General features: G+C 33.0%; 3 protein-coding genes across 4 annotated transcripts; 2 read left to right on the top strand and 1 right to left on the bottom strand.

Annotated features, from left to right (window-relative positions):
* Positions 1–3,849: 3,849 nt before the first annotated feature.
* On the top strand, positions 3,850–6,313 carry LOC116006031 (cysteine protease XCP1-like). Its single transcript, XM_031246280.1, has 4 exons — positions 3,850–4,375; positions 5,140–5,375; positions 5,677–5,817; positions 5,909–6,313. Exons 1-4 carry the CDS (start codon positions 3,898–3,900, stop codon positions 6,128–6,130), a joined length of 1,077 nt encoding a protein of 358 aa, XP_031102140.1. The 5' UTR covers positions 3,850–3,897; the 3' UTR covers positions 6,131–6,313.
* Positions 6,314–11,174: 4,861 nt separating this feature from the next.
* Positions 11,175–15,603, bottom strand: LOC116006938 (RNA-binding protein 24-like). The gene is made up of 8 exons (XM_031247468.1): positions 14,613–15,603; positions 14,174–14,297; positions 13,556–13,685; positions 13,241–13,277; positions 12,907–13,141; positions 12,552–12,663; positions 12,340–12,438; positions 11,175–11,657 (listed from the first exon to the last, which is right to left on the bottom strand). Exons 1-6 carry the CDS (start codon positions 14,853–14,855, stop codon positions 12,566–12,568), a joined length of 867 nt encoding a protein of 288 aa, XP_031103328.1. The 5' UTR covers positions 14,856–15,603; the 3' UTR covers positions 11,175–11,657; positions 12,340–12,438; positions 12,552–12,565.
* Positions 15,604–23,112: 7,509 nt separating this feature from the next.
* Positions 23,113–25,555, top strand: LOC116006174. 2 transcript variants are annotated; one of them, XM_031246462.1, is made up of 4 exons: positions 23,113–23,536; positions 23,652–23,726; positions 23,819–23,898; positions 25,087–25,555. In XM_031246462.1, exons 1-3 carry the CDS (start codon positions 23,372–23,374, stop codon positions 23,873–23,875), a joined length of 297 nt encoding a protein of 98 aa, XP_031102322.1. In that variant the 5' UTR covers positions 23,113–23,371; the 3' UTR covers positions 23,876–23,898; positions 25,087–25,555. The 2 variants fall into 2 exon arrangements, with proteins under 2 accessions (XP_031102322.1, XP_031102321.1); XM_031246461.1 differs by lacking the exon at positions 25,087–25,555 and having other exon boundaries at positions 23,114–23,536; positions 23,819–24,169.
* The last annotated feature ends 683 nt before the right edge of the window (positions 25,556–26,238 follow it).

Here is a 26,238-nt window from a genome sequence, read left to right as displayed (position 1 = left end):
GGCATATCTGAGGCCCGCCTAAGTGAGAGGTAAAAAAAGAAACTGATTGTCTTGCTGTAATAAGAAACATCTAAATTTTAGCAGCATAAGGAAATTGATTAAACAAATTAAATTAAGAAAAAAAAAAACAGAATAAGCAATAGAAGTGCATGTCAAACATTCTACTAAAAAAAGCACTTTTTCCTTTGATTTTCTTTTTGTAATCACTAAAAATGTCAAATATTGTAATTTGTGGCTTTTAAACAGGAAAGACGGAAAGAAACTTACTCTGTGTACACCTTTAATCATTATATATATATATATATATATATATATATATATATATAAATTTCAATCACTATTTAATAACATCTCTAAAAATAAGTAAATACAAAAAAAAAAAAAAGTGGTATTACCCTTGCCCTCTTAGATCCACCACTTCAAGTATCACATGGGCATGGTGAATGGTCACGAGGATTGTGCCTTCTATCAATTCTTTTGTGTTGTAGCCTGAGTTTCTACCAAAAACTCATTGAACACAGTGATTAATTTGATCGTTGAATTGTAGACATTTTTATTGGGTGAGATAGTTGACCTGGAGATTTAAGGTTGCTCCATATCTAAAGTCAATGATCGAACCCTTGACGAGTCCCTTTTACTCAACTACACCCCAAGTTATGCTTTCTATCAATTCTATGGAATCACCTAACCAATATTGGAGTTAATGCCTAAAAAAATTGATAGTGTTATGAGCATATAAATATTTTATACTAATAGTGAACTATAATGTGTTGTGTCATTAAAAAAAAAAAAAAAAAAAAAAAAAAAAAAAAAAAAAAAAAAAAAAAAAAAAAAAAAAAAAAGAAGAAAAGAAAATCAATATGAACTAAGTCATTTATTGCAAATAATCTATAATCTTTAAATTATGTGGAGTTTTTCACCGATAGAAACCATATATTGCATGGCTAATGAGAGTTTATATGACTATGTTCAATTTAGTCTTTATAAGTTAGTTCTTATACTTTTAGACTTTAGAGTTGAAAACGATTATGCTACTTCATTGTTCAATTGTAATGATATTTACACTTTTAATTATTGATTATTATTTTGACTAAATCTATTTAATTTTTTGAGTCAATTAAATTAAATCCAAAATGCCATCACCTGTGGAAGTGTAAAGTTTGAAAAAATGTCTAGAAAGTGGAACCACTTTAGGCATATTGGATTAAAATTTTTTAAAATGGTAAAAAAGTCAATGTTTGGTAAAATAGTTAGTCTATTAATTTTGATTTATTTGACTAGTTAAAAAATCAATATAAAGTGTTTGGTTAATCAACTTTTTGTAATTTCAAAATGTTAAAACTAAAAAAGCTACTCAAGACATCTTTTTTAATTAACTTTTTTAGAAAAGAAATTATACCAAACAGCTAACAACTAACATCATATTTACCAAACACCTTTATACAATCAGCTAATATTATTAACTAGTTATACCCACTAACCCAATCAACTAACAGCCATTTACCAAACAGGTCACTATAAATAAAAAATGTCAATATCATCTCGACAATAAAAGCTATTAATTCTTTGAAAATAGTAAAAAGAAAGTCAATAACTATAAATAAAAATGACAATATAAAAAACTATTATTTTTTTTAAATAGTAAAGATCATGACTAATCTAATCCTAACGGGTAATAATCCCAACGTGTCGTTGACGTAGCATTACTATATAATACGTCAACTTGTATGTATTTTAATGTTTTACAATAATTAAATAATTAAAAATGAAAATATAAATTAAAGAATATTAAATATAAAAGAAAAAATCAGCTTGGTTGACGTGAGTGGCCGTACACTCTCATTTCTTAAGAGATGTCGCTGGGAATTTAAACCCCTTCTCGTATGAAAAAATTAAGCTGGCTAGCACTCTGTCTCTTAATTGGGCCGGCCCCAATATATATATATAGGTTCAATTATAATTTAATTTATCTTTAGCGGCTTTCCTTTGGGTTGTATGGAACATCAGAATGTTAAGGGGTGGAATATAAGTTGTACCAAGTTTAAAATCATCTCTCTTATCAACGAATGGCAGCTATGGGCTAAGCTCCAAGTTGCTAAACGACCCCTAATTCTCCCCAGGTTACTCATCATGACAATCTCCACACCGATGAAGACTGGATATACTGTAATGTTGATGCCTCTATCTTGAATGATAATGTAACATTTGGTGTTGTTCTATCGCATAGAGATGAGTTTCTTGGCAGCCATTTCGGGTCCATCAGTAAATGAGGTTCATCTTGCCGAAACTCTTGCTATCAAAGAAGCTTTGTCTTGACTTAAGGAAAAGCAATGAAATAAAGTTTGCATTCGGTCGGATTGTCAGCTAGTTGTTCGTCTCTTCAACGACTCATATCCCGATTTCTCTTACACCAATAATATTGTTAAAGACTGTTGTTGTATTTTTTCAAACTTTCATGTTTATGCCGTTAGATTTGTGGGTAGGTCAGTAAATATGTTGGCTCATTCTCTACTCTGGACTGCACATTCTAACACTGACTTTTGTTCATGGGTTGGTTCCCCCAACTTACATTGGTTCCATGCATGATTAATTGATTTTGTTTTCTTAAAAAAAAAAAAGAAAAAACAACTTTAATTTCCTCCATCCATGACTTTGCCAATAGCTATCATGGAGTCGCTATGAAGCTTTAATTTGAAGATTCATACTCACTATTCCCAGCTTAATATTTTATATCTTAAAAGTCTTTAAAACCTACAAATTAAATGTCATGGTTAAATACACCCTGCCTGTAAGTATTCATGTTCCTATAGTTTCTGGTTCAAAAACCAAATGAAATAATTAATTTAAAGCTACAAGTTTTAAAATATTGGTTCATTCGAAACTATATATTGAATTGGACCTTCTATTGTAGTGGGCTTGTGCAGACCCAAAATCATGCTTAAATATAAGAAACAAAATTTAAATAGAAGAATTAAATTCCATTATGTTACATAATCATGGATCATCTATTACTTTGACCACTTATGAGTCAACAAATTTTAGAAGTACTAACCATCCAATCATTATTACATGGCCATGGTCCACACATTTGTATGAACTATAAATAAACAATACGTTTTTAATATATTAAAAATAAATTATTTACATATGTAAAGCACATGATTTTTTATATATTACGTAGTATTAAATAATGTATATTGCATTCATGGTCCACACAACTATATGGACTATGATCCACACAATAATTTGCTCTAACCCATCCTTTTGGGTCATAAAATGACAAAATGGAATTTAAATTCTAGGGAAAAAATAATAGAAGTATATTTTATCAGGTTCAATTGAGAATTAGTTTTTTGTTTTTTGTTTTTTTTTTTAATTTTTGTTTTTGGGTGAGAACTTGTTAACTAATGTGATTCCTTAATCCAAAATGATCAAAGACTAAAAAATAAGAGAAAATTTTTTAAAAAGTGCAGCAGTCAATTTCATGAAGTTTGTAATATTTATGGATCACATTAGTCTGATCTTATATATAATATGTTCTATTATTTGGGTAGTAAGAAAGAAATCAGTGGTAATATTTATTTCCTTGCCTGATTTGATGTCATGAAACTGAAATCCCCTATAATATTGAACAGCAGGCCATCACCACAAATCATATATTTAGGCACACATTCAAAAAAATGTATACATAGCAAAACATGCTTTCACTTCAATCCACCCTAAAATAATACCCCCAATCTTAAAGTCACAGTATCCTTAACATTCACACACTATTACCACAACACCATACCTTAACTTTAAAGCAACCTCAATCCACAATCTCCCTATATATACCCCCCCTCCTCTCATCTCCTTCAATCCATCCATTAACCCTTCAATTCTCCTATACTCAATCAAATGGCTTTCTGCGACTCCAAATTCTCCCTTCTGGCATTCCTCTCTCTCTCCCTCTCCCTCTTTGCTGCTAAAACTTTTGCCAATGAATTCTCCATTGTTGGCTACGCGCCCGATGACTTAACCTGCATTGACAAGCTCATCAATCTCTTCGAATCGTGGATTGAAAAACACGGGAAAATGTACGAGAGCATCGAGGAGAAGGTGCAGAGGTTCGAGATTTTTAAGGAGAACTTGGAGCACATCAATGAGAGGAACAAGAACGTTAAGAACTATTGGCTTGGTTTGAATGAGTTTGCGGATTTGAGGCATGAAGAGTTCAAGCAAAAGTATTTGGGATTGAAGAATAAGGGTGAGAAGACAGAGGCCAGTAGTAGTAGTGAAGAAGAATTCAGTTACAGAGATTTTGTTGAGGTGCCCAAGTCTGTTGACTGGAGGAAGAAAGGAGCTGTCACTCCTGTCAAGAACCAAGGTTCATGCGGTATGTATATTTGTGCAAATTTTCCGCTCTTAATTCTGTTCCATTTTATGTAGCTGGTTTGATTAAAGAGATTCATTGAAGTTATTTTTTAATCTAATTTTTCATAATAATGATAATATTAAGTTTAGTATTAAAAACTAGAGTTAATTTCACTTTTGGTCCTATGACTATTGAGTCTCATTAATTTTAGTCATAAGTTTTAAAATTGTCAATTTAGTACCTTAATTATTTAATTTTTTTTTAATTTCGGTTCATCCAACCAAATTTTTTATTAAAAAATAAATGAAAAGATAAATTTTACCCTCAACATTTTAAAATAATAACTGAAAATATTATTTGTTTTGCCTGATGTTGTCAGCAACCATTTCTATCTAGGGCTCGAAGAAATGGTTGCTGACGACAGTAGGTGGAAAAAAAAATTATATTTTCAATTATTATTTTAAAATTTTGAGGATAAATTTGTCTTTTCAGTTATTTTTCATCGAAAATTTGATTGAATGGATCGAAATTGATAAAAATTAAATGATTAAGGTACAAAATTGACAATTTTGAAACTCATGAGCTGAAATTAACAAGACTCCAATAATACTAAAAGTGAAATTAACTCTTAAAAATAACATTAAAAGTACTTTTAAATACGAAGAAATCAAAATTAGGGATGAATATAATAGTAATAGAAAGTTAAAATGGGAGATAGAGATCAGAGATGGAGTATATTATTTGCGTGAAATTCAAATATGATTTGATTGTTGTATGTGTTGCAGGAAGTTGCTGGGCGTTTTCAACAGTAGCAGCAGTGGAGGGCATAAACCAAATAGTAACAGGGAACTTAACCTCGTTGTCTGAGCAAGAGTTAATAGACTGTGACACAACCTTCAACAATGGCTGCAATGGAGGTCTTATGGATTACGCCTTTCAGTTCATCATCTCCAATGGTGGACTTCACAAGGAGGATGACTATCCTTATTTAATGGAGGAAGGCACCTGCGACGAAAAGAGGGTCATTCACCATACACTGCTCTCTATTTCTAGTCAATTCCTACATTATACTTTTGGATAACAAGGAAACCCACAATCACTGTCAGATCAGTAAATCCCACCTTATGACCTTAACCGGAAACTGAAATAAGTTGTCCATAATTAAATGACTCAAACGAAGAAAGGCAATAGGCCGCTTCAGTTAAAAGTCAAACTTGTAACCTGGTTATCATGTTAACAGCGTGATCAACTTGGCTGGGGTTATCCTAATTCGTACATTATGTTGAATAATGCATACTAAGAGTTCAGATTTGTGTCTACAGGGTGAATCAGAGAGTGTGACCATTGATGGCTATCGCGATGTGCCCCGAAATGACGAGCTGTCGCTCCTGAAAGCACTGGCAAACCAGCCTCTCAGTGTAGCCATTGAGGCATCGGGTCGCGACTTCCAATTTTACAGCGGGGTAAGAAACTATCAACTTAGTCTTTTAGTTGAGACAGAACACATTCTTCAATGCAAACTTATTATGAAGTATGTTTTATCATAAAATATAGGGTGTGTTTGATGGGCATTGTGGAACTGAGCTTGATCATGGAGTTGCAGCAGTGGGGTATGGATCTACAAAGGGAATGGACTATATCATTGTGAAGAACTCATGGGGACCAAAATGGGGAGAAAAGGGATTCATCAGGATGAAGAGAAATACTGGCAAATCTGAAGGCCTTTGTGGCATCAACAAAATGGCTTCTTACCCAACCAAGAACAAGAAGAAATGATCATGTGGCATGCCTGCCTACGTTTTCTGTTTTCAGTACTATTTCAACATTAATTTGTTTCTTAAACATTTGCTGCTATAAGTTTCATTTATTAATATCCTATTATATATGTACTCATGCATAACATTGGATTATTGGATTATTGGATTATATATAAACCAATTAATCACTCTTTTGTTGTTTCATGAAATATCAAATCAACGTTAATAGCGTAGTAGATACTATGTTTGATCCAAATACAGATACATCCCGTAACCAGGAGTTCTAAGAGCATCCTCAATAGTTTGAGGTTTTTTGTGATTTTTGGAGTGCCAATTAGGAGAGATAGAAGAGGGAGAGAAGAAAGAAAAATGGAAAAAAGGTATGTAGTCTGCAAAAAAAAAAAAAAAAAAAAAAGGATTGTTGACGCGTCGGCGCGTCGCAAGTGCGGTCTGTGCCCACCATGCTTAGACGCCTCTCCTTTCTCTTTTCTCTCCTCTGACAACTAGAGAAGACCACGGTTCGGTTCCAGTTCCGGTTCGGAACCGCCGGTTCGTGGTTCCAAGATAGCCGGAACCGGAACCTTATTTCTCCGGTTCTTGAACCGGTGGTTCCAGTTAGAACCGGCGACTTTTCTATTTTAAAATTTTTTTTTTAATTTTATTTTATGTTAATCCAGACTTTAGTATTATATTTATTTATTTTATTGTGTTGCTTTATGGAGGTTCAAAACGCTGCATACGTGTGTACCGTGTGGTACTGCATGTGTTTGTATGTTTTTTTTTTTTTTAATTTTATTTTGTATTAATTATATTTATAGTATATATATAATACATAATATATATAATATTTAATATCTATATATATCTATAATATATAATATATATAATATCTAATATAGTATATAATATATAATATATAATAAGTAATATATATATATATATATATTATATAAATATATATATATTTCACGGTTCCAAACCGGCGGTTCCGGTTTGTTAAAATAACTAACCGGAACCGGAACCAGAACTGTATGTATGGTTCCGGTTCCGGTTCGGTTGAAATAGTGACCGGTTAGGTTCGAACCGAACCGTGGTCATCCCTACTGACAACCCCACAAAAAATCATTTTTTGCAGGGAGACCTCAACTTTTCTCTCTCTCCTCCATATAAACCATCTTTTCCTCAAAAATTTTAAAAAATCACTAATGTAATTGCTCTAAGTTTAATGACGCAACTGTAAAAAAGAAATAAGTTTAGTTACCTATTTAACACTTTTTTTAAATACCGACTAATTTAAGTTTTGACTATTACGAGTTGAATTCATATTGAATCTAGATAGTTTTCATCTTCTCAGCCTCTCAATGAAAAACTCAGAATAGAGATACTAGAAGAGGGAAAATAGTATATTAGTATATAATATACGCAAGTGGACTCTCTAATGCAGAATGACTTGCCATTAGTGCATGTATTTCTAAACTCAAACATATTGTTTATATATTTCTATAAGTACAGTACAAATCATAATAATGTCAATGCAGAATAAATTCTTGCACTCTAAATTGTCATCTACCTCTATTGGCAAACTAACTAATATTCGAACAATGACCATTTTTAGAATAGTTTGAAAACTATGCATTGCAACAAGAGCACAAGGAATCCCATCCATTTTTACTGGGAAAGGCATCTGCCACCAAAGTGTGTTTGGTAAATAGCTGTTAGTTGATTGAGTTAGTGAATTTGACTAGTTGATAGTATTAACTAATTGTAGAAAAATGTTTCGTAAATTAGCTATAGCTGATTATAAGTCAAACAGTACAATAAATTGAAGGCATTTATACTATATAATTCAAACTTTTTCTAAAAGGAACTATCTAAAAACATAATAAGTCTCAATCAAGGTTATATCCTTGATTTATGTCCCTCTTTTTGGATGCTAATAAATGTGTACATTTTACTTTAAATGTTGTACACTTCAATGTTATTAGACAAAATTGTCTCTACTACATTCTTGTTATACAAAACTATATCTCTACCCTTACACCGTTATAACACCGTTAGTTTTAACTCCATCATTATTACCCTACATCTATATCTATCATATCTTTTTCCTATTATTTAATTGTCATTTTATTTAAATTATTAATTTATATTTAATGGTTGATTATATTTTAATTAAATTTCTATGAATGGTAAATCATATATGTGTGTATAAAATACATATATTATTTGTGTATATATAATTTGAATTATACATTTTAATTATTTTTATTTATTAATATTTTAATATTGGGCATAAGTTTTCACGCATCGCGTGTACAAAATACTAGTATATATATAATAGCGCAAATCTACTTTTCATTCCATTGTGGGACAAAGGCTTCTTTCAAATCTTTCCATTTCTATTTTCCAACTTAAATGGGTTACATTGAGAATCAACTTCTTACTCACCCATCACGGGGCGCTTGGTTAGAGGGAATTACAATTCATTTTTCACCTAATTCCCACATAATTTCGAAGGCAAGCAAATTCCTTCATTTGGTTGAAGAGAATTGTAATTCCGTGGAATTTAAATTCTCTTATTTTCATGGAATTAGAATCCCATGCCCCACATGGTATTTCAATTTCATATATTTTAGGAAGAAAATAATTAACTTTGAGACAAAATACCTTTTTTTTTAAACTTAAAATTGATGTTTGACCTCTCTTTTTCGATTATAGTGTGTATTCTTCTTCACTCTCAACACAGAACGTCAATCAGTATGCCAACCTCAATAAAATATGTTTTCTCAAAACTCCCTTATCTATTTTATTGCTTTCATTTTGCAATTTTTAGAGTTTATTTACAGCGTGTTACATAAATTTTTAAAAACAAAATTTGAATTTGGTCATTTAGGATTAATAATAATAATAATAATAATAATAATAATAATAATAATAATAATAATAATAAGTATGGACATTTTGGACTAATTGAAATTCTCATTTATTCTATTCCATGCAAACCAAACACTAGAATTTAAATTACCACTTCATTCTCACATTATTCATCTCCCATTAAATTGTGATTCATTTTCCACTTAATTCTCTCCATCCAATCAAACGTCCTATTGATTTTGAACGTACAATATATCAATTTTCTTCATCTTACTTTGAAAAACCTAAATTCATTTGTACCTGACTCAAATCAAAAGTAGGCCACATATATTTATACTATAAATAATTAAAAACAATTAGAATACTAAATAATAGCAACTTTAACATCCACAAGCGCAGCGCAGACTTTTACAATGAGTTTAGGGTAGCCTAGAGGAAAGGGGAATTCCTTTTTATTTTTCATTTATTATTGTATTTCTCTTTCTCTTCATCTTATTTCAGTAGAGATAAAGAGAAGGAAAATATAATGTTCGGTTGCAATGTGAATTATGATTCAAAATAACATTCAAAGTATTAATTAATATATTATGTGCCTATAAATAAATTAAAGATACATAATATGTTAACTGCATGCGCATAATATGCCGTTAATATATTATGTATATGTACTTAACTTATTAAGTGTTTTCAATTATTTATAGACATATAATTTATTAATTGAAGACATATGATATGTTAATTGCAAACACATAATTTTTGGATCATGGTCCACTTTCGTATAATAATTGGTTAAACTGTTGGTTTGGTAATCACAAGGTTCCGGGTTTAACTATCAGTCCTAAAGTAATGGCTTTTCTTTTCTTGTACAATGATAAGATATTTTCAAATTTACTCTTTTTTCTTTTTAGTTTTTACCCTTATGTACAAACTTTAACAACGAAATATTTCTTCATTTATTTTTTTGAAAACCAAGAACTTCAATTATGAAAAGAAATCAAGAATAGAGTTAGGAGAACACTCCCATTACATCTGACCAGACCAAGAACCAACCGCTTTAGTAAACACGAGCAGACTGGTTAGCCGTCCGTGGAATATAACAAAAAACACATGAGTCAAAAAGTTTGCCAACCAACTTACAAGAATAAACTAAAGAACCAAAATAAGAAGGATCTATTTCTTCATTTATTATTATTATTGCTTGACTTTTTACAATATATTTTTCTAACATTTTAATAATAATAATAATAATAATAATAATATTATTATTATTATTATTATTATTATTATAACAATTAAATTAATGTACATAAAAAGAACTCATGAAATTTCTTTTTATTTTTTCTACTTTTATTATTCCTTTTGCAATTCTTTTATATTTTGTGGTAATAATTAAAATATACTCTGTAATAATATTCACTTAATTTTATTTTTTTTTCTTTTAGCCATTGAGAAATGTGAAAGATATTATTTTTCTAATCATCGCTCTAAAAATTGATGTCATATTAGAATTATCTTAATATGTTCTATTTGCTTAAACCAAATCTTATTGATTGTAGCGCATATTTTAATTTTCTATTCTAAAATTATATTGCTTCAATTAGAATATATATATTATTACAAATTTAAATGTAAAAATTTATTATCAAATCAATTTTATAAAGAAAAAAATTAGTATTTTAAAATATAGATTTTCAAAATAAAGAGTTTATACATGTAACTACAATTTAAATTTCAATCATATATACAAAAGAATACTAGCTTCATTGCATCACTTTAATTACATCATCAGTATCAGTGAATCTATTATACATTTATATACATGTCATTTTTTACGCAAAAAAAAAAAATATCGGTTCATCAATTATAATCAAAGGTATATTAAAAAGACTATTTAATTAAATATATACCGAGTAATTGTTAGGACATATTTTTTTTTTTAAATTAGGACATAATTTTTACTTTCCCTTCTATCTAAAATAAAACTCCTCTTTTCTATTACCTTTTATTACAAATTGGAAATATTTATTTTAATTATATTGAAAATAATCAATTGTATTTTATATTGATTAATTTTCATATACATAAGCTATATTAATTATTTACTCTTTTTTTTTTCACATTAGTCATTAATTTAGTCACAAAATGCTGTACTACAACTGGTTAATGAAATAAATATGAATATAATAAAATAAAATCAAAATGATGAGCTTCTTTTCATACTGTGAAGATGAGCTCTGTAAAATGGTTCAAAGTACAAGAAATGAATGTTGAATAAGAAAAGAAGTCTGAGATTATTGTTATGCCCAAGAATCCAAAATGTGAATTCTGAAATACAATGCAGGATGGATGCACTAATACAGACACCCACCCAGCAACCTGAATCTGGGAGGGAGGTTTGCCCACATTATAAGAATCATATGTTGATTCTAATTACACATTTTTACAATGTGACATTAAAGAGGGGGCGCCAGAAACCGATTCCAGCGTCCCTCAATGCAAAGCAGCATGCACGATTCTGCCCGTCTATCCCCGAGACGGCCAGAATGCCAAGGTCTAGATACACGATGACGATGTAATGATCTTAAACGAGAAAGGTTCCATCTGCACCTTCGGTAACCATCAGGAGCGATTCAGATATTGAGCTCTTTGGTGAGTGTGCGACTATGTATGACCTGCAGCATTGCATCAATGCAAAAACATAATCAATACTAAATTACCGTAGACAACTCAGTTTTAACCAATCACAAGAATCTAACATTCCCAGTAATCTAACATTCCCTAAGCCCTAAGGTAATGTCACATTCCATAAATCAAACGCCCCCTCATATTGTACAAGTATAATGATTGGCATCACTCGTCCTCTTTATGGCAGTAAGGTCTACCCTCGTATTTCTCTTCTCCCATTCCCGGCCCTATTACTAAGCCATTCTCTTATGATCAAATATTTGCAACTCTCCATAGGCACAACTTACTTGACACAAAAGAGAGGACCATTAGTTTCAAGCCAACCCTTCACAGCCTTTAAGGGCAACCTTCCATTAAGCTAGCGGGGCTAGATTTCATAAAGGCAGTCTTGGACCATCAGAAAGTAATTTTCCCATGCATATTCAAGAGATTGATTATGATTATATAGATATAATAGGTTAATGTTTGTTGTATAATTTTATATTTCATTGTCTTTCCCAGGATGTAGAATTATTCAATCTCTAAGATAAGTAATACTACGAAATAGGCTATGTCAAACTCTCTTTCCCATAAATTGCTAAAGTTGCAAAAGAGCCAATAATAAGCTGAGGAAAAAATTAAAGAAAATGGATGGGAAGGAAAATGCCCACATTGAAGCAAATTGTGTACCTCTAAAATGCAAAGCGAACAACTTGCAAGGCTAGATTTGAAGCCCGCCACTCAAGTAGCAGTACTGCTGTTCTTAGTCCTGCTGCAGTCTAGGAGTACCTTCAAAACCCGTAGAAAATAAATTATTGAAAAATAATAAAATATCATTCGGGGCAAGGAAAAGGAGCAAAAGCATTACGGTGACTGTATAAATATTACTCAGTATCAATTACCTTGATCAACCCTCTCACCCTGCATTTTGGTCAGAGCCGCTACCTTGCATGAATTGAGGAGAATGAGTAGGTAGTATAAACTGTGGTTGAGGTGCAACAGGCATCGCAACACCTAACATTACCAAAAATAATTCCCTCATGTTAGATAAGAATGGGAAAGAGTCAATGCCCCCACATTTTTGGGTTTGAACCTGAGACCTCTCATTTGAGAGAGTCACAGTTATGCCGCTCGACCACAAGGTCTTTGGCAATCATCAATTTATTCAAGTGGAAGTTTCTTTTTTAGGGGCATATTGATCAAATGTGGGAAATAATTGGACATCAACATAACAACGTTCATATAAAGAGATTTTACCTGTAGGATACTGTGCTTGAATAGTAGGAAGGGAAGAATTTGTTACTGGACTGACATTGGGTGCACCAAACTGCACAACCTGGTGGCCAGGCATTGCATAACCATGTAACGGTGTATAACTTTGACTTCCAGGAACAGCCTGGCCGAGCTGGTTGTAAGGGAACACGGGTGTGTTAACAGCTCCAGGTACATATATCGGAACGTACTGCTGACCTCCATACGCATTGTAAACGCCCTGAGACAAATATTGACAGAAAAGGTAAGATTCAAAAATACGTTGTAATCCTAAGAAGAAACCAGAACTTATAAAACACTTATGTGCAGTGCTGCTGACCTGCGGATAAATATAATCTCCGCCATATGTTGTGTACCTGCATTAATAATAGAGGTAATAACATCTTCAAAGGTGTCGCAATAAATAGTTTGAATATGATTCAAGCATGCATATTATCCTCTATATTCAATTCGAGGAAATATTCCAGCCCATAGGTTATCAAGAAGGTCTTAAGGCTTTTGTCATCACTCGAGAAAACTCATGCAGTAACAAATCTTAAAAGTTCAATTAAAGCTAACCGGGATGGTGCTTAATAAGAGCATTGAATAACACGTCCTAAATATGACTAGGAAAATTGCATAAATCATAGCTTACCCATAAGGAGAATATATAACGCCTTGTTGGTAGCCATAAGGCACAGCTTGCTGGTGGCTATAGTTTCCAACATATGCACCCCGTGTTGCCGGAAGACTTCCAGGATAAGGAGCAGGTAACCTTACACGTCCTTAAGTGAGGAGGGGTAAAAACACACACAGACAAAATAAGTTATAACTCACAATAGATTAAAAAGTCTGGCAAAAGAAACACACGAGTCAAAGTAGGATAAATAATTTTCTATTCATATACAAAAGTTAGCAACGATCTTAGTCACAAACGATCTACCCAAGCATGCAAAAACAATAAGGTCCAACAAGGACTTACGCATAAATAAGAGTGCATAAGAAAGCTATCCTATTGTCACTGTCAATAATAGGAAGCATGTTAGTTAACACGAGAGATTGGAATCACTATGTATTGTGAAATCCAATTCATTTGAAGTTATTGGTGTTCCAAATGTCCCTTCTCGATGAAGAAAGTATCCCAAGCAAATTATTCTCCCAGTAAATAATACACTATGCTATGGATTTCCGTTCTAGCACCAAGAGTCTTCGATACAAGAAATAAAAAACAGTGATGCCTAATTTAGTGTGTAGCAGAAGCGAGGAATCTTACCAAAAGGCAGAGGAGGGCGGGGTCGTCCTAGTGAAGCCAAATTACAATTTGCCCGCCTCCCATCAATAATTGGAGTTGGATCAGCACATGCTTTCCTAGCTGACTCGGGGTCCCGGAAGGTCACCTAAACCCTCCATACAAATACCATTTGGAAACTATGTCATTCAATTATCGTACCCATTCACAACTCCACAATACTTCCTCCTAAAGCCATATTATGATTCAATGTACACACAAGAAAATGGACATTGCACAGTGAAAACCAAGTCACCTTTACTTTTTCCATTTTTTTAAAACCAAATTTATTACAGATAAATACACATTTCACAAGATTCCAAGAGCAATTTATACCATTAGATCCTTAAAAGATACATAAATAAAAAAATTAAATAAAAAGCTTGAAAGTTTGAAGAAGAAAAAGGTTGAATGGAAGACTCACAAAACCGTAGCCCTTGGATCGGCCAGTATTCTTATCAGTGATGACAACAGCTTCGAGGATATCACCGAACTGCTCAAAGTATCGTCTCATGGTCTCGCTCTGAGTTTCCCAGGCCAGCCCTCCAACAAACACCTTAGTGAAAGTGGTGTCCCCAAACGGGAAATTTAAGTGGTGAAACCCGCCGCCGGAACCCGAACCCGAACCCGGAACCGCTGGCTGCTGCTGCTGATGCTGGTACGCCATCACCACCGCCCGCCGCCTTTTAGCTACAGCCACAAGATATAAATATATATACACAGAGAGAGAGAAAGCAAGAGAAGATTCAGACAAGAAAGCGGTATTAATTTGAAGTGATACTAAAGTTTTTGATCCAATGAAAAGTCCAACCCATATTAACACCAAACCAAAAAACAAACAAAAAACAAAAACCCCCCCTAGAAATGATCCGGAATGGTAAAGGCCATCAAAATTCCTCAAGAATTCGAACAGGGAAAGACAGAAGCACGAGGATCAAGAAATATAGAAGGAGAAAAGGGAAAAACAGGACAGGAAAACCACAAGGAAAAAAGGAAACCCTAGAATTGAGGCTGAAAAAGCAAGGAGTAGGTCAAAAGAGGGAGTGGGGTAGCAGTGGGAGGGTGGGAGGGGGGGGTGGGGGGTGTAATCAACTCTACAACACAGCAGAATAATTTGAAGAGTGTAGGGAAAAGGTAAACAAACAAGCACACACATGAACAGGCAAACCAAAAAAAAAGAAAAAAAAAAAAACAGAGTAACAAAGTTGTATTTACAGTCTTTACAGAGGTAAGAGAAAAGGTTTCATGAGTGGGGTTTTGGGGATCCTAAGAAGAGGAATAGTAAAGTAGGAGAGGGAGAGGGAGAGGGAGAGGGAGGGGGAGGAAGAAGAAAGAAGAAAAGAGTCATCATTCTCATCTCCGCTACAGCAATAGAATAGAAGAAGAAGGTGCAGTCTCTATCTCATCCACTCTCAAAAACTTAACGGAATTATATTTTGCCTAAATAACATGTAAATGTCATATTAAATAATACAAAATTTAGTATCCTACGAATATAACATAATTTAATTATGATTTAATTACCAAAATGGTCCATTGACTATAGCAAAATTATCAATTTGCCAAATTAAGTTTATTAACTTTAAAAATCTTAACCAATTTAGTCATCTGTTTGTTAAACCGTTAGATATCCGTTTACTATGGACCAAATTGATAATTTTGCTATAATTAAGAAACTATTTTGGTCCCGACATGCACCATTTCCTATCTTATTAAACCGAAGAGTTAATTATCGAAATGATCATTTGACTATAGCGAAATTACTAATTTGGTCTCAAGTAATGCTAAACAAATGGAGGACCAAATTGATTAAGATTTTTAAAATTGAAGGACTTAATTAGGCCAAAAAAAAATAGTCAAAGACTAAATTGGTAATTTTACTATAGTTAAGGGACCATTTCGATAATTAACTCTTTAATTATTCATACAATGTAGATAAAAATATGCAAGCCTCTTCTGCGTTTAAAGAAACTTGGAATAAGTGTCAAATATATCACTAAACTTATTGATTCTGTACAATTAAGTGAGTGAACTTAAAAAGTGTGTAACCAAACCATCAAACAAACAAAATCTATGTAATTAGGGTATTTTTATGATTTCTTTTAATCAACTTAAGTTGAAAACATTTCAACCTTTTATCTCAACTAATATGACATATAAAAGGACAATCCTTAGTGCATACCGTGTAATTAATATGACATGATTCTAGGGAAAAAAAAATAAAAATATCAATTACACGTATTTTACATATCTAATGATTTAATTGCACATTTTTAAATTATGCGACCTAATTACAGAAAAATGATAAGTTTAGTTATTTATTTAACACTTTTTCCAAGAAATTCATGATCATAACATAAAACATAACTTAATTATAAATATTGTGTTATGTAAATTTAAGAGTATTTCTTTTACGAATCACTAATCTTTGTATTTTATAAATAGCATTTGTATTTAGTAATAAGAGCATCTCCATCGGTAATTTTTGTTAGGTTTTTTTCAGGAAAAAAAAAACTGCTTGTATGATTTTAGAACAGATGAAAACACTAATTTTTCAAGATTTTGTTCTCCTGCAAATACATGATTTTTGCAGGAGAAGAAAAAAAGCGCACCTCACGTGTTTGGAGCGCATTGCGTGCCCTTGCAGGATAAGAAAAAAAAACGGATCTCACGTGTTTAGAACGCATTGTATGCCCTTGCATGTGAAGAAAAAAAAAACGCATCTCACACGTTTTGAGCGCATTGTGTGCCCTTGCAGGAGAAGAAGAAAAAACACATCTCAAGTGTTTGGAGCGCATTGCATGCCCGCTGGGGCACGTCTGGCGGCCACTCTAACATTTTATCTAGCGGCCACTCTAACATTTTATCATTGCATTCTCTTTTCTTTTCTTTTTTTAAAAAAAAAAAAAAATTATTGTTAGAATATTTTTCTTTTATTTTCTTTTTCTCTTTCATTTTTCTCTCTTTCCTCTTGGCTTCCTAAAATGTTGTGTAAAAACCAAACAATTGGATATGCTAGCATCGGTAATAGCAGAGTTTTTTTTTTTTTTTAATGGTTTTTGAGGAGTTTTTGTAAGTGTAATTAGTAAAGAAAATATGAGAGGAAAGATAAAAATGAGAAAAAGAAAAAAGAATAAAAAATGAATTATGACAGCAACAAGAAAAAAAAAGCAAAAAAGTTGCATTTAAAAGTCAGAGTGGCCGCTAGCATTTAGTCTTTTCTTGTTTGATTTTGCAGGAGAAATTTTGTTCCAAAATTTGGTTTCCACATCAGTATTTTTTTCATCCCACATTTTTTAGTGACAACTTATTGATGCTGTACAATTAAGTGACTAAACTTAAAAATTGTGTAATCTAATCATCAAACAAACAAAATCTGTGTAATTATGATATTCTTATGCTTTCTTTTAATGCAATTTAAGTTCAAAACATTTCAATCTTTCATCTCAACTAATATCAAAAATAAAAGGGCAATCATTAGTACATACTGTGTAATTAATATGATCGAATTCTACGGGGAAAATTTTGAAAAATGTATCAATCGCACATATTTTACATATTTAATGGTTAAATCATACATTTTTAAATTATGAGACCCAATTACACAAAAATGATAAGTTTAGTTATTTATTTAACACTTCTTCCAAGAAACTCATGATCATAACATAAAAAACATAATTTAATTAAAAATATTGTGTTATGTAAATTAAAGAGTATTTCTTTTACAAATCATTAGTCTTTGTATTTTATAAATGACATTTGTATTTAGTAATAAGAGCATCCCATTTGTAATTTTTGTTTGTTTTTTTTAGAGGAAAAAGTGATTGCATGATTTTAGAACAAATGAAAATATTAATTTTTCAATATTTTTTTCTCTTGTAAATGCATGATTTTTGTAGGAGAAGAAAAAAAAAACGCATCTCACGTGTTTGGAGCGCACTGTGCGCCCGTTGAGGCGCCTCAGAGTGGCCGCCAGCTAGCGGCCACTCTGACATTTTATCTAACTGCCAATATGACATTTTATCATTGCTTTCTTTTTCTAATAGGTCCCACTCAACATATAAATTGCAGCAAAGAACGAAAACTGTGTGCGTTGGGCGCACAATTAGCGCACGCTGGCGTGTCTAGTACAATTTTGTTTTTAAAAAACTTTTCAGACTTCTTGTCATAATTTGTTTTTTTTTTTCCTTTTTCATTTCTCCACTTTATTTCTTCTATCCTTGTTCGCACATAAAAAATAGTAAAAAATACAACACTAATGTAGATGCTCTAAGTTGCCATTAGTTTCAATGTTTAAGATTCAAACTTTATTTGAGCTGGTGTTTTAAATTTTTATTGATGGCTCAAATGTAAACGGGTAAAATAATAACTTACAATAGGTTTTTTTTTTGGTTCTCCAAGTTGGCTATGTTAACTAAGGTTTATGGGTCAAAATCCACAAAGGTCTGAACGTATTAGGCCAACCCTAATATCGGCTAAGCTTTGGACCTTTAACACGAATTTTCTACTCATTTTTTAAAAGTGTTGTAACTATTGTCTAATTATCTCATTATATCTAGATATGCATGAATGCATCACTACATGTTCAGAAATGCACTAAGGTGTGACACATTTCTATGTTGTATTTATATATTTCACCTTAGTGCATTTTTGAACATGTGATAATGCATTCATGCATACCTAGTGGTGCATATCTGCACGTCTACACGTGAAGGTCTGTCCACATTTAATCAAACATATATATATATATATATATATATATATATATATATATATATATATATATATAAGAGAAATCATAGGGAGACTAGGATAAGTAATCATAATCTGACTCAAATACATAGAGTTCTAATATCCTCCCTAGCTCATTTGAGATTGGGCTCAAGCCTCATTACTCCATCAATACCATGCATATTGAAAAATTCATTTTAATTTGTCATATGACATCATATAAAATACCCTAAAAAAATTAAAAAAAAAACTCTTATGTCTTAAAATATAACTTTACATGCATTTATGCCACTTGTGTTACTAATAAAATTTGTCATGAATCATGATACTCTTATGAATCTTATAATTAACAACGTTAACCTTTTAAATTTAAATGTTTTTTTTGTTACAAAGAAAAACAAATACTGCAATATATAAGAGCAAATACATAACTATCACACTATCATACACTCCATATTAAATGCCTAAGGAAAATGCTATCAATTTGAAGTGTGGAGGATAATCGAGTGTCGTCAACTTTTTAGTTAATGCTTGACAATCAAATCTTGGTATAATAACTTAATTGATATTTGCAGAAGATTAAGAGCAAATAAGATTTCCAATGGCTAATGATGGGTTGTGAGAGTATTGGGTGAAAAAGAGACAGGCGGGGGACACGTGAGAAAGGCAAGCTACGCATAAGTATTTGTACTTTGTCCAAACATTATATTAGCTGTGGATGGACCACTCCATGTAATGAGGAATTTGGATGATGATATTTTGTGACTATGGAGTCAAAAAAACACGAATAGTTTGTTCATTCGAATGCGATAATGTTTGGATTCCAAATAGGTAAGCTAGCATGGGAATATGGGATGTTTGATATGATTTAGATTATATATCATGTAATCTCGATACTATTATTGATGTTTGAATGTTATATGTTTACATTTAGTTTTTAAATAATCTGAAATTTTAGATAATGATTTATTTATTAAGATTTTGTTTTGGGTTATATATGTTGAAAAGTCTCATACAATTTTAGATAATATAATGTAAGTTAATCAAATATGATGTAAATCATGGTTTGATAAGAAGATATTGTAAGGAGTTTTTTTTTTTTTTTTTTTTTTTTTTTTTTAAAGGTAAACGTAGTTATTCCATTAATTCATAATATAAAACGTTTACATCAATGATCAATGAAATGGTAAACCATTCCTTACAATCAGACATAGAAACAACTTTTCTAACTATGCTATAGAAAACTTGAATCGCAGACTGTTTCATAACTACGAAGCTATGTTCTTTCAGGGAACTTAAAGCTTCATCAAATATCTGGGTCTTCGTCATCATTCTTTTTTGCTCGCCCAGGATAAGATCAACACTTGTCAAAACCAAACTAAACGATTTATGCTAATGAAAATGAAAAACTCGTGAAAGTAACGAGAGGAAAAATGCTCGTGAAACTAACGAGAGGAAAACACAATAATAGAGAAAATAAAAAGTGGTAAAGTCAAAGTAGGGTCGGGAGTTCAAGACTACCAACACAAACCCCAATACCTACCTACTATTATTTTATTCAAAGGGAGAGAAAACGGAAGACGAAGATCTGTGGCGGTGGTCGGAGGCGGACGGAGCTACGATGGTGGTCGGGGCGAAAGAAGAGCGAGAGCACACATAGAAGGTGACCAAAACCGCCGGCTCAAAGCTCCATTAGAGCTCCGGCTGGAGGCCGGCGGTGGAAGCCGAAGTTGAGCAGCAGAAAAAGGCCTTTGGTTTTAGAGAGAAAAGGAAGGCAGCATTAGAAATATAAGTATTGAATTAAAACTGCTATATTGTAAGGAGTTTTAGTCACTTAATATGATATAAACTTGAACCAAACATAATACTTGACAGGTTCATGATGTGAACCATGGCTTAACCGTGTGATGGGTATGATTAAGTTTATTGTACATTGACCGTTGTCTTAAGATTAATGAGGAAAAGATAGGGTGCAGGGAGTTGTTTGGGTATTTGGATATAGCTTGGATTGGGGGCTTTGCATATAGTATAGATGTTTGTGAGCCTACAATTCAGTGAGGAGATTAGTTATTGTGTTCGACTGTAGAAACCTGGGCTAAACAAAAAAAAAAAATGTTTGTGAAGCGCAGGAGAATGAAACTTGGGTTGTGCTAATGGTCAGGGCTACAAATTGCATGGGAAAAAGGACATTAATTAACTTGTGTGAAATGCGATTCACTCTGAGAGGTAAATTGGTTATAGGGACATAAAGGGAAAGATATAATTTGGGGGCCAATTATTAATCTATTGTAAGATATGAGATCTTCAATTGGAGAATGTCATTATAGAGCATAATAGAGCAACTGATCAATTTTTTTGCCAGAACTTTTATTCTGTAAGCCTATGGATTAAATGTAATCGAGAGACCTTTCGTTCATCTTTGGAAGATCGTGTAAGAGAATTTGTTTGGCGCCATATATCCTAGAAGGGTCATACTTCCCATGCTACTTATGATTGAATTGCCCTGTAGTAGATTGTAGTAGATACAAAAAAATTACATGTAACATTTATTTTAATTAAATAATATGAACTAAAAAACATTATTTCAAAACTAATTTAATTAGCACTTTGTCTCGTAATTAAACCAGTTCGTACCTGAGCTACTAATACTAAGATATGAGGTGCCTCAAAATAAAGTTTGGTCAAAACTTAACTAGATTAGTGACATTCAATTGATAATGAATATTTGTGTCGTATGAAAAATAATAGGAGTGTGTGGTCCGGCCCTCTTAGCTGTCTAAAGTGTTCTGACGTGCATCACAAATAATGGCTAATATAGCACCACGCAAGCAATTTTCAATTTTCAATTTTCATCGCTGGGAGTGGGGCCTTCTTTTGGGCTTCTGAATTTGGGCTCCAAATTAAAAATCTATAAATGGGCCTCTGCCATCTTAGTCCATGCGTTTCTTCAGGCTACAAATCACACACGTTCCCCGACTCATCGCAACAAATTCCTCTCAGTCGCGCCCTTCTTATTACTACTCTGCATTATTCAGCATATACGTGGCGTTTGGTTGAAAAAAGAGAATGAAGAACATCGATGATAATTTGTCCCGTTATCGATAGAAATAGAGATGAAAAAAACAAATAATATAAATTATTATTAACTAGACCAACATTTTTTTGATTTTTGTTATAACTTATAAGGAAAAGGGTCAAAAGCGTTCAAACTTTATCCAAAAGTGCAATTAAGTTATCAAACATTTAAAAAGTTCAATTAAACACATGAATTTATCATTTTAGCAGCTACCGACGACAGCACCAACAGGCGACGGTCCACTGTGCTGCTATTTCGACGCTGGCTTCCAATCACACTCCGCAAGGGGCACGGTAGGGGCGGTGTTACTAGCTCATGGCGGGGAGTTTGTTGCTTCCTTCAATAGCCAACTGCCTTCTTGCTTCTCTCCTCTCATGGCCGAGACTCTAGCTTGCAATGAAGTTCTCTCTTGGCTCAGGGGGCGCGGGCTGTCTATAGTACACATCTACACCGATTGTTCCACTCTAAAGAATTTGTTAACTTCAGCTCATTCTAGTATATTCTCTTATGTTGGTTTTGCTATCGATGCCGCTAGGGCAATTTTGTCTACTTTTCATACTTGCTCTGTTAATTTAGTACCTAGATCAAATAATCGGGGGCTCACGCATTGGCTGCGTTGGCCTTTGCTTAGGATGCTTCGTTGTACTGGGATTCTATCCCACCAGACTCTATCTCAGATTTGCTTTAATCTACGCCGTTGTGGTTGATTTAAAAAAAAAAAAAACCGAGATGACCTGCTATTCACCTGAAACAACCGATCATAAATTTTATGACCAACATTCCGACGCTGGCGACCGCAATGTCACTGTTCGTCTTCTCCAACACTGCCGCCAACCGGAATGCTCTTCTCCAACCAAGGGTTACATGACAAAATGAATATTTAATCGGATGACAAAATCAAGAATAAAATCAATAATCAAGAAACACATTAATTGACGATAAATGATTAAAATCTGATTAATGTCCATAGTTAATGAATCATCCGTATCAATTTAGTGTGCTTTTTTTTTTTTTTAAAGACTCATTCATCAACACAACACAAAAAGCGTTATTCTTATTTACAATCGTGGCTTTATTTCAGTGGTGTGGGTAAATCATCCTTTTTTTTTTTTCTGTTTTTTTTTTTGAGAACTGGTAAATCGTCCTTCCTAGTTCCTGCTCTACCTGTATTTTCACTCTACTTTCTGATACAGTCGGAGATCGTCGATAGATTGATAAACCCAGATTTGAATCCGGTGGGCGGTCGTTGTTTTCACCCTACCCAATTCTAATCTAGGCGGGCTGGGCTGGGCTGTATTGGATAGCAAGAAAAGGATTCGCATGATATAAAGAGCCTAACAGATACGGAATCAGTTCACATCCGCAGAAGACTTTAAATGGATAGTGGTTGGAGGAGGACGTTGGGGAATGTAAGGTCCTTCTTCGGCAACTTGACCGGAGGTTTAAGGGGAGGTTCCAATTTGGCATCGTGGGTCGTCGCCGGAACCCTAGCTTACTATCTTTGGGTCAAGCCTTCTCAGGAGCTCAAGCGAGAGCAAGAGGTTTGTTTATACTATATTATATTATATTAACACATCAATTCCCTCCTTTTCAAAAAAAAAAAAAAAACGCATCAATTCCCTTAATTTCACTTCAATTTTCACATTTGTTCTTCAGGAAAGGGCTGCGCTGGCGGCTGCCTCTGATCGTTATCGTTACATTGAGAAACGGAAACCAATCCCAGATCCTCAGGTAAATCTCACCGCCGTTCTTTGTTCTACCCTATAATCAAACTAGAATTTATTCCCTTTTATGAATTCTTACAATAATTTGCCTTTTTGCAGGAAACTGGATTGATATATGGTAACAAGAATAGAGCTAATAAACCTTCCGAGGAATGACTTGGGAGCTATTGCGTCTGTCTGTAAGTTAGTTTTGTTAGAGCCAGGGCTAATCAGCTGATAATTTTGTGTTCCTCAAGAGAGTTACAGTTACTTGTGCAATCTTTACATTAAACTGCTGCTGCTATATATGTGCATCCTTCTTGGAAAATAAAGCTTCAAAAGCAATGATAGAAATTATATAAGTTTTTGCTCTTTGTTGATTCAATTTTGTACTGTCTCAGATAATGTCAAAAAGCCTTTGATATATATATATATATATTCCCCGAGAAATAGAAATATTTTTTTTATGGAGATTGATTGCTTATATGAATGACTGTTTCTATGCTACGTGATGCCTTTAGACTAGTTTTAATTGTTATGTGAATTGTTTTTTGATGTGTGACCAATTCTATTTTAAACTTTTGGAATGGTGTGAAAAGAACTCATGCATGGTGGGAGGTATTGTAGAAAATTTGATTATTTAGAGTTTGGTTTCGAGGACAATGCTAAGTATAAATACCCAAAATATGGTTAATAAAATAGCACTTTGCAACTTCAAGTGAGGCGTTATAGTTCTGGAACTGTGAACTACACAATTTAGGATGCAAGCTAATACTATCAACATATTATGCTCATTGCCATTGTTTGCTGGAGCTAAAGCTAAGGTTGTACTTACTATAGTAGTATAGTCAAGTTGTAAGTAGGTAATTGTGGATTTTATGTTATAATGGGAAAAAGCAATGCCAAAAGAGTGGGCAAGATGGAAATGCCCCAGAACAATTGGCCTGAGATGACAATGATCATTTGGTGGTTTGTGTGCATTATTTGGATCATGGGAGCTAGCTATTCTATTTTGATAGCTGCTTAGTAGGATGTAAAATGTTATACCAAAGCTTTGCATTACTATCCTGATATTACTAAGGGTGTGAAAATTTAAGTGAAAAATTGGTTAACCAATCGAACTGATGAAATTCGGTTTGCCTTTTTTTAGTTTAACTGAAATATTTAGGTCTGATTAACGATTTGAGAGTTTTCAAAATTTAGTTATTATTGGTTAATTCGGTTTGACAATTTGATTAACCAAATGAACTTATCAGTTAACTGAAATTCTTAATATATGTGTATATATTGATAATATAGTCCTATCCAAATAAATATATATTAGTAATATAAACCAAAATTATTGGTAATGTGAAATTATGAATTAATGTACTAAAATTATATGGCAGGCATATCAATTCCGGTATTTGCTGGACATTTGCTAAAAATGTTGATTCCTGCTAGGATTGTTTTCTTGCTTTGATTAATGTGTGCAATATTGAGCTATCCCTGGTCGCATTGGGCCTATGCATGCTACATGCATGGGGGCTGTTCAGACATGATTGGATCACATGGTACTGGATGCTTCTTGATTGTTGGGTTACTGCTGTTTGCTGGACTGCTATTAGGATTTCATTGAGCAACATGGTGTATTGTTACATTTAGTTATACTTGTCTAGGATTTTAGCTAGGAATTGGATAGATAATGGAGTGAATGCCTACATCCTTTTATTATACTTGGCACTTATGATAGGTTAATTTTAGGTTTGTTTGTAAGAAATGGGTTTGTTCCTCTTTCCAGCATAGTCTCAAAGGAACTTGCTAGTGCTACCATTTTGTACTATTGTTTGCAGAAATGAAATAGTTCTTCTTGAAAAATAATTACTTGTTGAAATTTTATTTATAGTTTTAAGGGTTTTAAAAAAAAATTTATTTTGACCAATATTATTTTAGTTTGCTGAAAAACTAAGGGTTGTGCCTGTTTATGAATAGTTGCTTAATTAAGAGTTATGTGTCTGTACATACTATGTTTCTTCATTAGAAACATAGAATTATAGAAATATATTGTAACCTTTTAGTATTATAATACATTGTCTCATTCTCTGATTCTTCAACTTTGCTTCTGCCTAACTGGTGGGTGGTTGTTATTCTCCACCCGCCAGACCTTTTGATTTTTCTAATTCGACATGGTATCAAAGCCTACGTTTCCTAGGCTATTTTCCTTCCAATTTCTAGCAACACATATTTTTCGGTGTAAACAGGATCCTGTGACTGTCTCTTGGATTCTGACGTGGCTGTGGTGGTTTACTTCAAGATCTACCACCACAATCATACTTGTAATCACGTCATGACCTTGCCTAAGAAATGCCGTTGTCATTCGATGCGGCACGCGCTCACATGCGCGCCACAAATTGTCGGGTCTCTGTCAGGGTTTTCCCAAATCTCTTCTTCTCCGGTGATTTTTTGATCTCATCTCCTACACCATTGGATTCCTCTCCTTTTTGTGACATTATGTGCAAAATTTCGTCATCATCCTGCACCATTGCCGGCGTCACGCGCCG

The sequence above is a fragment of the Ipomoea triloba genome, chromosome 15 (assembly GCF_003576645.1).
Source record: "Ipomoea triloba cultivar NCNSP0323 chromosome 15, ASM357664v1".
Lineage (NCBI taxonomy): Eukaryota > Viridiplantae > Streptophyta > Magnoliopsida > Solanales > Convolvulaceae > Ipomoea > Ipomoea triloba.
This window is presented reverse-complemented; position numbering and strand designations above follow the sequence as displayed.